Source organism: Clytia hemisphaerica, unplaced genomic scaffold (genome assembly GCF_902728285.1).
Source record: "Clytia hemisphaerica strain Z4C2 unplaced genomic scaffold, Clytia hemisphaerica genome assembly, whole genome shotgun sequence".
Taxonomy (NCBI): Eukaryota; Metazoa; Cnidaria; class Hydrozoa; order Leptothecata; family Clytiidae; genus Clytia; species Clytia hemisphaerica.
In genome coordinates, this window is record NW_027104560.1 from 819,541 (window position 1) to 831,829 (window position 12,289).

A 12,289-nucleotide genomic window follows, 5' to 3' on the forward strand; every position below is an offset into this window, starting at 1 on the left:
TCAGAAGAAGATTAAGTGCTGTATTGTTTTTTGCTGATGTTGGCGTGTTGGTTGGACTTCGATAAATACATCCAAAAAGCAAAGAATCCGCTCCTTTGAGTTTGATTTCCAGCAAGCATACCTCCTGAAATGGGTGTCACTTCGACTACATTTTTGATCGATTTATGTGTCAAAACGATGATTCCACGTCCAACATTATTTAAGGCATTTGTTTCGTAGGGTTCGGAGTAGCCTTCAATGTGGTAGTCTTGTATGAGACGTTCTTTTTTCGAATGTTTCGGTTTTACTTCACAAATTGCAATAATATCGGGTTGTTCTTTTGAAATCACTTCATTTAGTTCTTTTTTCTTTATTTTAGTTAGTTGGTCTGCATTAGTATAAAGTATGTTAAGGTTTTTCCGTTCGTTAGTTTGTTCGTCTTTCTTTTTTGTTACGTCTTTTTTTCGTGTTTGGATTATTGCCGATCTTTGGCGTTTATCTTCTTTACACCGAATCCGTTTTTTGCAAAACCCCGCACTCTCCAGACTCCATCTTTTTCGGTTTGATTTCGTGCCTTAGCATCTTCTGCCGCCTCTTTGTACTTTTTTCTTTGAGCTAGAGTTAGATCTTCGCAAATGCTCATTCCCTTATAGGCATCAATTCCTTTTAGCGCTGGGAGATTTCCAAATACATTCATTTTCTCTTCCTCACTGTTCAGAGTAACAATGAGGGGACGCTTTTTCCCGTCTACTGATTTGCCAATTCTTGAGATATACTTGATGTTAATTTTGACGTGGAGCTTTTCGATGAGTGTTTTCACCCATGCTTCATCTTTTTTGGTAGCATCCTCTGTCGTTGGATCCTCAACACCATGGATGATGATGTTCTTTGATCTTCTGATCTTATCCCTTTCTTCTGCTGCCTCCTCCTCGTGGACCTCTTTAACGGCAGTCTTGATATTGTCATTAGGCACTTGGACATTGGCAGAAGTTGCTGCAGCATACGATTTTTTACATTCCTCTTTCAATGATGTTAAGATTTCCGTTCGGAAGGTTTCTAGTTTCTTTTCCAGTTTACTCTCTACATATTCGACAGTATGAAACGCCGGGTCATTAGACAATTTCTTCTCGAGATTAGTGAGCTCTTTTTTTTGAGATTCAATTATCTCGAGAAGGTGTTGTTCATTAGACTTCAATTTCTTAATTGTCTTTTCGTTTTCTTTAATCGTCTCATTTAATTTTGCAAGCTCGGCGGCCGTTCGCAGGGATGGTTGAGGTCCAGGTTGAGGGAGAGGACCAAAAGATCTTTAGTTACTTTCACACAATTTTGACACACGTATTTGCATGCGTTCGCAGTTCTTCTCCCGTCTTTACAGACTGCAATCATGTAGGGTGGTAGCCTTGTACAAATGTAGTGAACTAGTCGATTACACTTCGAGCAGGTTAGACTTTCTTCGTTTTGGTCGTCAGCATAGGATGAAGGACTGCAAAGCGGATTCGGAGTATTTCTATTCCTCGTGGACGTCATGATGGATGGTTATGGTGATGTTTAAGTTGAATTGGTTGATGTTTTTGATGAATTTGAGTGGGTCTAGTAGCGATTTTTCATGATTTTTTCAGAAAAACTCAGATTTTGTTGAATTTGACTGTCGCTATCAGATGTGACCTTACTCAATTGTGGAGGATCCAAAGTCAATAGTACAACAAATGCCACCTGATTTCAACATGAAACCTGGGTAAGTGAACTTCTTGATACAAAATTTTGAATTACCTTACTGGTATTATATTTTCCAGGTTGCGATTCGCAAAATTTTACTAGGGTGGAAATTTTTGCGTGTACTAAATTTCACGATTCACTAAATTGGGCATAAAAAAATCACAAAAAATTTTTATACACAAAACATTCCTCAAGCAAATCCACTTATATTTCAGCTCACATGTGTGGTGCGTTCATAGAACATTTTCAAAAGGACAACGCTTAGCGGAGGCAGTCATTTTAGAAGATGTCAAAGATGGTAAGTCAAGTCTATCTGCTTATGAGCTTTCTTATTCCCAAAACTTGTGTTATTATTTCAATTTGGATTTGCTCAAATCCCCTTTTTTAATATATCTGGGGGGAATTTGAGGTAAAAATGGGGGGGGGGGTGTACTCAAAACGCTGACAAACAAGATGGGGGTCTGAAAATTTGGACGAATGTACTTTTTGAATACTCCCGATATCAAAGTAAAAGACAAACCTTCAAAAAAATTTTCTATGCATAAAATTTATAACAACAACTTTTGAATTCTTTTCTACAGAAAATCTTTACAAACTATGTTTGTTAAAACATGTGTCCCGTAAACACACTTTGGTGCTACCAAAAAATAATTACCAGGACCTACCAGGAATTACGAAGAAGGAAAAACTTGCGTTATTAGAGGTATGTTTTTGAAAATCAAATATGTTTTCTTAGTTGATTTTTTTACATCAGGATTATGTTTAAAAGTTTTTCAAAAATTTGTGAAAATTTAATCCCAACAAAAATTTTCAACATCTTTGGACTCAAAGTTGCAAAATATAATCCTTCCTTAAATTAAGTTACTCAAAAAATGATTTTCAACGAATTTTGTTTTGTTTTGAAAATGTACCCTTTTGCAATTCAGGTTTATCGTTTTGATTTTTCAGAATCATTTTATCATATAATTATTACTTAACAACATACATGTAACCCTCTTTTAAAAAGTAACCGGTAAACAATGCAAATTTTCAAATTTCAAGATTGATGTAAGATTAAAATTAAAACTTTTGTTTAGAATGGCGACATTTTCTACATATCAAAGACCAACACTAGTCCGTTGAAGTTGAATAATAGGTAAACAGTGACAAAATATAAACTAAACCGATTGTTAAACAGCATTTTTTTTGCAAACAGTGCAGATGTGAATAAATCTTACAGAATGGTAGCCTGCATAGTGGTGATAATTTTTGTGTTGACCAAAAGAGCTTTTTTATTTCATTTATTATAAATCGGGTTACTTTTTTAAACATAAATTCAACAATTTTTTTCAGACCCTCCAAAAAGAAACAACTACACAACGACACTACTACAGACAACAACAAAGAGAGACCAAAGATTAAGCTGCTAAGCAAGAAAATAGAGATGGAAGAGCAAGAGAATCAGAAGCGTAAAGAAAAGATAAAGGCAAAGAAAGCAGCGGCAAAAAATGAGAATGCTAGGCAGCCTCAAACGAAAAGGGTCAAATCAAGTAAGTATGAATGTTATAAAGGAATTAAGTCAAATTATTGCTTGAATCATTGAGCTATCGAACATATATAGTGTCAAATCATCTAAAGGGCTACTTGAGCAACAAATGTTTAAAATTTTGGATTTTCAAATCACAACAGACCATTTTTCCTATATTTAGGATGTCATATTGAATAACTAAAAACTCCGGAATCAAAATAATGATAAGAAAAACATTAATGTGTCATTTTTTTAATGCTAGAGTTATTCAACATTACATTCTAATTAGCAATAGATCTATATTCTTTACGATCTTTTTTAAAGGCGATGGAGAAAAGGCTGATAAAGAAAAAGAAAAAGAAGAAACTAGAAAAACAAGTAAGGATAAATTAAAAAATTAATATTGTAAGATGGCCCCTGGTTTTAATCCTAAAAAACTTCCTATGATAATTTTATTCTTGGGCAGGAGAGTTTTCAATTTTTGGTTGGTTTTGGTTGGTAATCGAACATCTTTTGCACTTGTTTTAACTTTTAGTAAGATTATTGAGTGAGCCAAAAATAGTTGTTTGGGAGAATGCAAAGAATCTTTTGAATAGCTAATTACTTCAGCAGAAATTGTTTTGATGATAACGTCATAAATGATCTGATGATTAATTCTTTTTCAACACAGCTGGTTACATGGGTATAAGATAATTTATCGGTTTGTATGTAATGGTGGGAGTATTTGTTATTCCATAGACTGGTTGTGTTCTCCAAAACAACTATTTAACTTTACATTTATTTTAGCTGCTGAAAAGAGACCAAAAGCCAAATATGACCCAAACATATTAATACCCAAGTTTATGGAGGCTACCAAAGAACCCGAGAAAGGTTAGTATCACACTGGTCTCAATTTTAGTCTGTCTCTGTTTATTCCTGTCATATGTATGTATCAAAAGTGTGAAATTAAATATTTTGTAAATATCAAGAAAGAGGGGTCATTTATATCACTTATAAGTGAACAAGATTGAACAATCTTTTTAAGATTTTCTCAGATTTTTTGAGATTTTTTGGTTCCTTTTTTGGATTTCAGCCGGGCAATTTTAATTAAGGATTACAGGAAAGGAAACATCTATCAGCAAGAATAAATAAAAAAATAAATTTAATTGCAAAGAAAATGTTTTTGAAAAACTTTTCGATTTCTATCTGGGGACCCTCTTCTATCTATTTATATATAAATACTTCGTACTAAGATTCGTACTGATTTTTAATTTTTTGACTGAGAAATATTATTTTGAATTTAAGATTTGTCATCTACTCCAAAATTGCCAACCACCCCGCCATCCAAACCATCAGAACCAACCACGTCCACCATCACAAAACAAAAACCTGGCTATACCTACACCTATCAGCCGCCTGTAAATATATACCAAGAATTAGTAGTTCCTGAAGGAGCAACAAGAAAGATGAAAGCAAAGAAACTCGAATCAGATTGATTTACAAACAACCAGCCAAATTAATTTAAAACAGAATTTCTAATAATAAATTTAATTTTGGGCCTATTTGTTTCATCGCTATGTTTGCTATATTTACACTCATCTCAATTTTTTTCTATCCAAAACTTTAGCACTTTTTGTAAATAAACTTGCAAACTTCCTATCTGCTATCAGCAAATGTAGTAAAAAGCAAAAGCAAAGCAAAGATTGCCATTTCCTCACAGTAAAAATTGCATCTAAAATCAGACTGTTTTCTTAGCCTGATTGCCGATTTTTAAACCAATAAAATTAGAGAAGTGAAGAAACTGTAGCTTGCTCCACACACGGGTCTATATCTGAAATCAAAACAGCAGTTAATTTCATAATGGCGGGATAGTGGCCACACAGCCGTGAATAAACAATGGATCAAAAAACACTTTTTAAAATCTAACGCACAACCAGGGATCATCAAGATGGCAGACGGGATTTCATAGCACTTTTAGCAGATAGCATCTACAGCATTTATAGTAAGCAGTAAAAATGAAACAAATAGGCCTTTCTTTGCTTTATATTTCTAATAATTTTAAATTCCATTATGGAAAAGAGGCTGGTTTTATTTATTTTATTTATTTATCAATAATATATTTATATGAATTTGTCAAATAACCAAATTAATTTGAAGCAGGCAGAATATCTAATTAGGCCTAATTAACCACAAATTAAAGCTACAATTGGAAAATATCTATATAAATTTGTCAAATAACCAAATTAATTTGAAGCGAAATTTCTAATTAATTACAAATTTAGTTACAATTAGAAAATATTTATATAAAATTTGTCAAATAACCAAATTAATTTGAAGCGACATTTCTAATTAATTACAAATTTAGTTACAATTAGAAAATATTTATATAAAATTTGTCAAATAACCAAATTAATTTGAAGCGACATTTTTAATTAATTACAAGTTTAGTTACAATTAGAAAATATTTATATATATAAATATGTCAAATAACCAAATTAATTTAAAGTGAAATTTTTAGTTAATTACAAATTAACTAAATTAATTTGAAGTGGAATTTCCAATTAATTACAAAATAAGTTATAATTGGAAAATATTTATGTATTTGTTGTCAATGAAAGAACCTAATTAATTTGAAGCGACATTTCTAATTAATTACAAATTTAGTTACAATTAGAAAATATTTATATATATAAATATGTCAAATAACCAAATTAATTTAAAGTGAAATTTTTAGTTAATTACAAATTAACCAAATTAATTTGAAGTGGAATTTCCAATTAATTACAAAATAAGTTATAATTGGAAATATTTATGTATTTGTTGTCAATGAAAGAACCTAATTAATTTGAAACGAAATTTCTAATATATTTGTTCTCATTTCTTAGCTTTATATTTATAATCATAACATTTAATTCCAACATAGAAAATGCTTGTTTACAATATGATAATAACATTCCAGTGAAACTATTATTTATTTATAAATAGTATATTTTATATATTTGTCAAAAAATCAATTTTATTTGAAACAGAATTTCTGATTAATTTATTCTCATTTCTTTATATTTCTAATCACAGTCAATATTGATTTCAATATAGAAACTGTTTAATTACAATTGAAATACAATTTCATTTCATTTGAAATATAATTTAATTGCAATTGAGATATGACTTTAAATTTCCCCTTTTTTCACAATTTATTCGGGAAAGAAAATGGATAATTAGTTTGTCTTTGTAATATAATCAGTTATCTACAAACCATTTAAACGTATTTTCTGTCTTTCTTCTTGACAACATTTTATTCCTTTAAATTCAACCTGAAAGTAAAATAAAAGTAGAGAGGAAAATATTTATTTTCCGTTCTGGGACTACTTAATTATGACATTTATTATAATTAATTGCCGAAAATGACAATTAATTTTGCATGCCTCTCGTAATAATTGAAGATGTTTATTTTGATTTTATATGATTAGATACTATCATTAATTTTGGATTCCTTCTTTTTAATCTGGCCTAAGAACAATAAACCGCATACATAATTGATTTAAAATGTCAGCAAAAAGGTAATAAATTTGGATTAGATAAGTCCATTGTTTTGCTCAGTATACATTATTAAAATCATTGGATTAACATATTGATACTATCGATCCATTGCTTGCATTTTTTTCAACAATTTTGGTTGTTTTCATACAAGAATTGAATTATTGTCATTGATGAAATAATTTAAATTTGGTTGTATTTTTGTTTTTACACAATCAAAGTCTTAATAATCTTCACATTATTTTCTATTTTTAAAGTGTAAAATTGTGAATTGGATATTATTGATGAATCATCCTTCAGTTTAATTAATTTCGTTTCAATAGGCATTGAGCTAATCAAGAAAATTTTAAATAACTTTCTCACCTCAAAATAAAACAATTATGCTGTATATTATCTGGTTAACAAACCTTATTAATTTTATTATTTTTTCAAATTAATATTTAGGTAATTAAAGATGATTAGAATCATAATAAATATTTTATTAATTTCATTACTTAGACCTATTTGATTTTTAACCTAAATGCAAAATCGAATTAATTTAAATGTCTTGTCTGTCAAAATGATATTTAAAATCTAATTAAATTTAATTAGATTTTAATTATTTTTCAGGTTTGTAGTGCATGTCAATGTAAAACTATTCCGCACTAAAAAGGTCTCATATGCGTAAGTGAGGATTATATCATTTTTCCTATCGAAAACGCCCGAAAAAATCTGGAAGCAATTTGATCTCTGTTTTTTGGGGTGTTTTCGATAGGAAAAATCTTGACTTATGCATGTCAATAAATGTTGGACAACTGGTCACATCAATGGGCACCGGTTTTAGGGCTGAGGTATATTTGAGTAAATTGACAAAGCCCATCATGGTTGGGTAACGGAGAAAATTTTTGAATTTTGAAGGGTTCAAAGTGCTATTTTAGGACCCATTTCAATTCAATTTGAAAAATAATTCATGTAAGAATAATGGAAATCTTTTAAAAGTACAAGCAACATGAGGGGCCATGCCCCCTGGTTGACGGGACCCATGGGCATTAATTGTGAATTAGCGTGAATAGTTTTCAAAAGGGGAACGAGGAGGCGCAACCATGGTTTGCGCCGACGGGAGAAATTTTCAAGTTAGTACGGCTAAAATCGCCCTCATTTACTCTCTTTTTTACAAAATATGGTTTAAACATCATTGGATTCTTTTGTTCAATCTGCTTAAAATTACACCTCTTAATAAACCTGTTGCTTCTTTCTGTTTAAGGCTTTGTTTTCCTGAAATAAAGGATCTGATGTCTTTGATGCAAAAATTTTCAATTTTCGAAACTCTCATAGCATTCGACTTTATTATTTTGAAAACTAGCTAGCAACTGCTAAAAACAATCGGAAGTTACAAGGATAAATGGCAGATGAATAGAACTGTTCAGTGGACCCCTTATTCCAATTGCATTTAGCTTACTTATGAGAATATCATGGTTGACTGTATCAAATGACTTAGCTAGATCAAGCAGAATAGTACAGCAGATCTTTTTCTTTTTAATTTGTGAATATATTTCATCAGTCAATTTTAACACAGTATTTGAGGTAGACTTACCTGTCTGAAAACCAATTTGGTCTTGGTAGAGTATGTTCTTATCTATGAGGAACTTTTTTATTCTATGGTTTATGGCCTTTTCAAAGATTTTATCAAAAATAGGAAGAACTGAAATGGGTCGGTAATTTGAAATATCATGCTTATCACCATTATTTTTAAAAACTGGTGAAACTTTGGCAGTCTTGAGTTTTTCAGGAAATACGCCCTTTTTTACAGATTTATTGATGATAATAGCTAATGCTGGGCTGATTAGATCGCTGATTTCTTTGATTACGTTAACTGGAAATTTGTATATATCGAGGGCTTTTTTTGGATTTAGTTCTTTAATCAGGTCTTGGACTTCGTACTCATTAACAGGTTCATAGAACATGCTTTGATTTGTATGAGGGGGGGGGGTTCGGCTCATAATGCCGGTCCGGACTAGTCGTTGTAGGTCGGGTCACCGACTTTCTAAGGTTTTTGTGGATCGGGGCGGCGCCCTTCGAGAGTCGTCGTCCGACCAGGAAGTCGTTGGGAGGGACATCGTGTGAGCCTCTCTTTCATTTTATTCGTCCTCAATTTAATCTAATTAATTAGATCTGGTCTTGAAAATATCTGTCATATCCATTGAGAGTCGTCGCTGGTCCGCCGTCCCTCGAGAGTCGTCGTTGGTCTGCCGTCCCTCGAGAGTCGTCGTTGGTCCACCGTCCTTCGAGAGTCGTCGTTGGTCTGCCGTCCCTCGAGAGTCTTCGTTGGTCCGCCGTCCTTCGAGAGTTGTCGTTGGTCCGCCGTCCCTCGAGAGTCGTCGTTGGTCCGCCGTCCTTCGAGAGTCGTCCGAAGTGAAGTTTCATGGTTTTTTCAGAGGCTAAATGAGTCTTACAAGCTAGTTTATCACACTTCTTTCTTTCGAATCTGAGCAACCACGAGGAGACAAGACAAAAATGGACAGACAGAAACTGCTATAAAATTTGCTCAGTATTGAAGAAAAGATTTTGTTGGTGAAGCAGCAACTAGGGTAAATAATAGAAAATCATTATGGTTTGATTGAGTTCTGCCCCAAAATTTGAATTTTTTTCCAATCTTCCATATAGTAGCAGTACGATTGGGGCCATTTTTACTTTCATTTGGGTACTTAAAAATAACAATTTTTCTAAAAACTTTCCACCCAGGACGTTCTTATTCCAAATGCTGGCTTCTTAATTTTTTATAAAATAGTTCCATCCTTCCGCTTTTAGGGGGCGGACGACACAGGATTTCTGAGGGCAAAAGTTTTCACCAAAATTCAAAATTTCCAAGGCGAGAGAAGAAAATGTATGAATTTCCAAGGCAATTGAATCAAAAAAGGTAAAAAAGAGTGGAATTTCCAATGCATTTTGCAAAAGTACATGGATTTTAATCAGAATTTCCGACCACCCACTGGTAAAGAAAAGTTACTTCAGAGGATAGAAAAATTAAAAAATGCACGTCGTCCGACAGGGGTAACAAAGATTTTCTGGAATGGCCCATTACAGGTACCGAGGGTAAGAGGGGGTCATTCAGCCCCTTCATTTCAACAGCACATCTGTAGCTTTTGGTTTAGTTTTATAAAAGATATCAAACAAGCTACTCTTTGTAAAAATGACTCCCCAAGTTGGCTACCGTCAACTGTTCTAACTTGGGATAATTGGTCGAAACATGTGACTGGTTGAATGATATCTGGTCTGTATTTTCACTTACTGTTAAATCTCTTTGACAACAAATTTGTTTTCGTGTATTTTTTAATACGCCGTTCATCAAGTCAAATCAAATGACTTTAGAGGTTCGGCCAAATGGAGAAACATTTTCCCATGTTTTGTCACATAGTCCCAAGTTAGAATAGTTGACGGTATCTTGTATGTATTTCTATATTTCCAAGGTACAGAATCTTTTTATTATCCATTAATTATACTTTTTCAGGGTAAAGTTTGACCAAAGGAATAAGCAAATAAAAAATTAAACTTGGCAAAAAGATTCCTTCTGTGGCCCTTAGTTAGATTATTCTTACTTGTCAATTGCTTATTTTGAAACTTTTTACTTATTAATTTTGTATGTCCAAAATCAAGAAACGGGTCTTTACCCTGAAGAAGTATAATTTGGATAGTAAAAGGATTCTGTCTGTCTGTACCTTGGAAATATGGAAATAATTAATCAATTAATCTGTCTTGTATTTAGAGCATCTACTGGAGCATCAACACTAACATCATTAAACACAACCAGTACCCTCTCATCTCTGCCACTGTGAGTTACTATGCTACAGGGTCTCTTTTTACAATTTCAGAGAGGTCACAATCAGCTGGTAACAAAACACCCTGATTGATTTCATACCTTGGGAGTGGTAGAAAGTATCTACTAGGGGAGGGGGTTGGATGATTCTAGGGGGTTTCCAAACTTCTTCCATTCCTTAGGGGAGGGGGGTCCCAAAAAATCTTCAGGGGGTCCAATGTTTCTTTCAACTATATAGATTTCAAATGTACCAGCAACTGCTACCGTAACTTGCCTTTTTATTATTTGAGTACAAATATGTCAATATACCGTAAGTTGGTCTAATATCGACATCCCTCGTCTAATTCTGACACCCTTCTTTAGAGACTGGAATAATATGAAAGTTTGCTTGAAAAAGGATTATTCCTCTCTGACCACTAAGCAAAGAAAAATAGTTTTGACCTTTTTATCAATTTCAGCTGATAAAAGGGTGTCAAAATTAGACGAGGGATGTCGAAATTAGACCAATAATAACTAAGTTTTCCTTCATATTATACTTCCTTACTGATATACTTATCCTTACTTGGATTTGTTTAGAAAAAGTTAACTTTTTTTTGTGTGTAAAAAAATCCAAGTTTCGAATGTGAATTCAATTCATTTGTAAATATACAAAATTCAAAAGTTTTTATTTCTATTCGAATTCGAATGTTTTTATTCAAAATTCGAAAAAAATTTCTGAAATTTTTGAAAATCCAATATCAAATATCCTCCCTCTATGTAGATACTTTCTGACCACTCCCTTGTATAACTTCTGACTTTTTTGTATTCAAATTGCCAGAAATACTACTTATTTTTGTATTATAGTTTTTAAATTTTGAAGTGTGTACATGAGCTAAAACCCCTTTTTTGGCTTCCCTAGGACTTGCTGACCTATATTGAAAAAGGTCTATAGCATTGATATTGTGTAGCCTATTATGGACACTCTGAATCTAAAAAAAATTAATCTTAACTCTTCAGATCATCAGGAGCAACAACTTCTTCGCCATTCAACGCAGTCAATAATGCATCTGACCTTACACAGTGAGTTGACGACTTAAATCTTATGATTTACACAACTGTTAATCAGACAAAAACATCTTGGCAAGTTTTTGGCATCACTTTTATGAGTAAAAATCTCATTTGAAGAAAAAATGCTCTAGTCTTTTTTAATACAGCTAACAATGAATTGATTTAAAAAAGGATCTAAATGACATTAGTGCTTTATGCATAGTTGGAAAGTTTTTGGATGGTTGCAAATTTTTAAGAGATCAAAATGTGCCTTGATTATTATGGTTCTACTGAGATGGATTTTGCTACGATTGAAACCGTATATGATTAGTAATCATAAACCTCAACCATTGCTTCTCTAATCTCAGAATCATCCTGATGATTATTTCTTTCAGAGCATCAGCTTGGACTTTTCAACACGGTCAATAGCAATACTGGTTATGTGCATCAACTGTGAGTTATACTTTATAGAATAAGATTAGATAACTTTTAAAAAACTCTTCTGATTTCTTCAGATTGGAGAAGATATATGTAAATAATTTAACAATTACCAAAATTATTCCAAAACAAAAACGGCTACAATGTAGAGGCTATCTATAGGATTTTAGGGGGACCTATTATTTCAGGGAGGACTTAAGCCTTGATAGGTAATAAGTCTGGTCTGCCAACCAATGACTTATTTTTTAAAGCAAAAAAAATTAATTGGGGCTCTCTCAGCCCCAAAAGCAGCCCAAAAAATACCAACCCTGAAG

The 12,289-nt window shown here is 32.5% G+C and overlaps 1 protein-coding gene and 1 long non-coding RNA gene across 2 annotated transcripts; both read left to right on the forward strand.

Annotated features, from left to right (window-relative positions):
* The first annotated feature begins 1,685 nt into the window (after nt 1-1,685).
* On the forward strand, nt 1,686-4,677 carry LOC136823058 (uncharacterized protein DDB_G0286299-like). The gene is made up of 8 exons (XM_067079352.1): nt 1,686-1,714; nt 1,911-1,993; nt 2,277-2,398; nt 2,772-2,830; nt 3,028-3,224; nt 3,527-3,580; nt 3,989-4,072; nt 4,487-4,677. Exons 1-8 carry the CDS (start codon nt 1,686-1,688, stop codon nt 4,675-4,677), a joined length of 819 nt encoding a protein of 272 aa, XP_066935453.1.
* Nucleotides 4,678-9,253: 4,576 nt separating this feature from the next.
* Nucleotides 9,254-11,531, forward strand: LOC136823045 (uncharacterized). The gene is made up of 3 exons (XR_010848993.1): nt 9,254-9,285; nt 10,461-10,526; nt 11,508-11,531. It is a non-coding gene; the product is annotated as an uncharacterized lncRNA (long non-coding RNA).
* The last annotated feature ends 758 nt before the right edge of the window (nt 11,532-12,289 follow it).

Excerpts from the sequence above, each read along its gene's own strand:
- LOC136823058 (XM_067079352.1), top strand. The coding sequence starts at position 1,686 with ATGCCACCTGATTTCAACATGAAACCTGG. Across the intron at positions 1,715-1,910 it reads GATTTCAACATGAAACCTGG|CTCACATGTGTGGTGCGTTC; the intron begins GTAAGTGAACTT and ends CTTATATTTCAG. Across the intron at positions 3,581-3,988 it reads AGAAGAAACTAGAAAAACAA|CTGCTGAAAAGAGACCAAAA; the intron begins GTAAGGATAAAT and ends CATTTATTTTAG.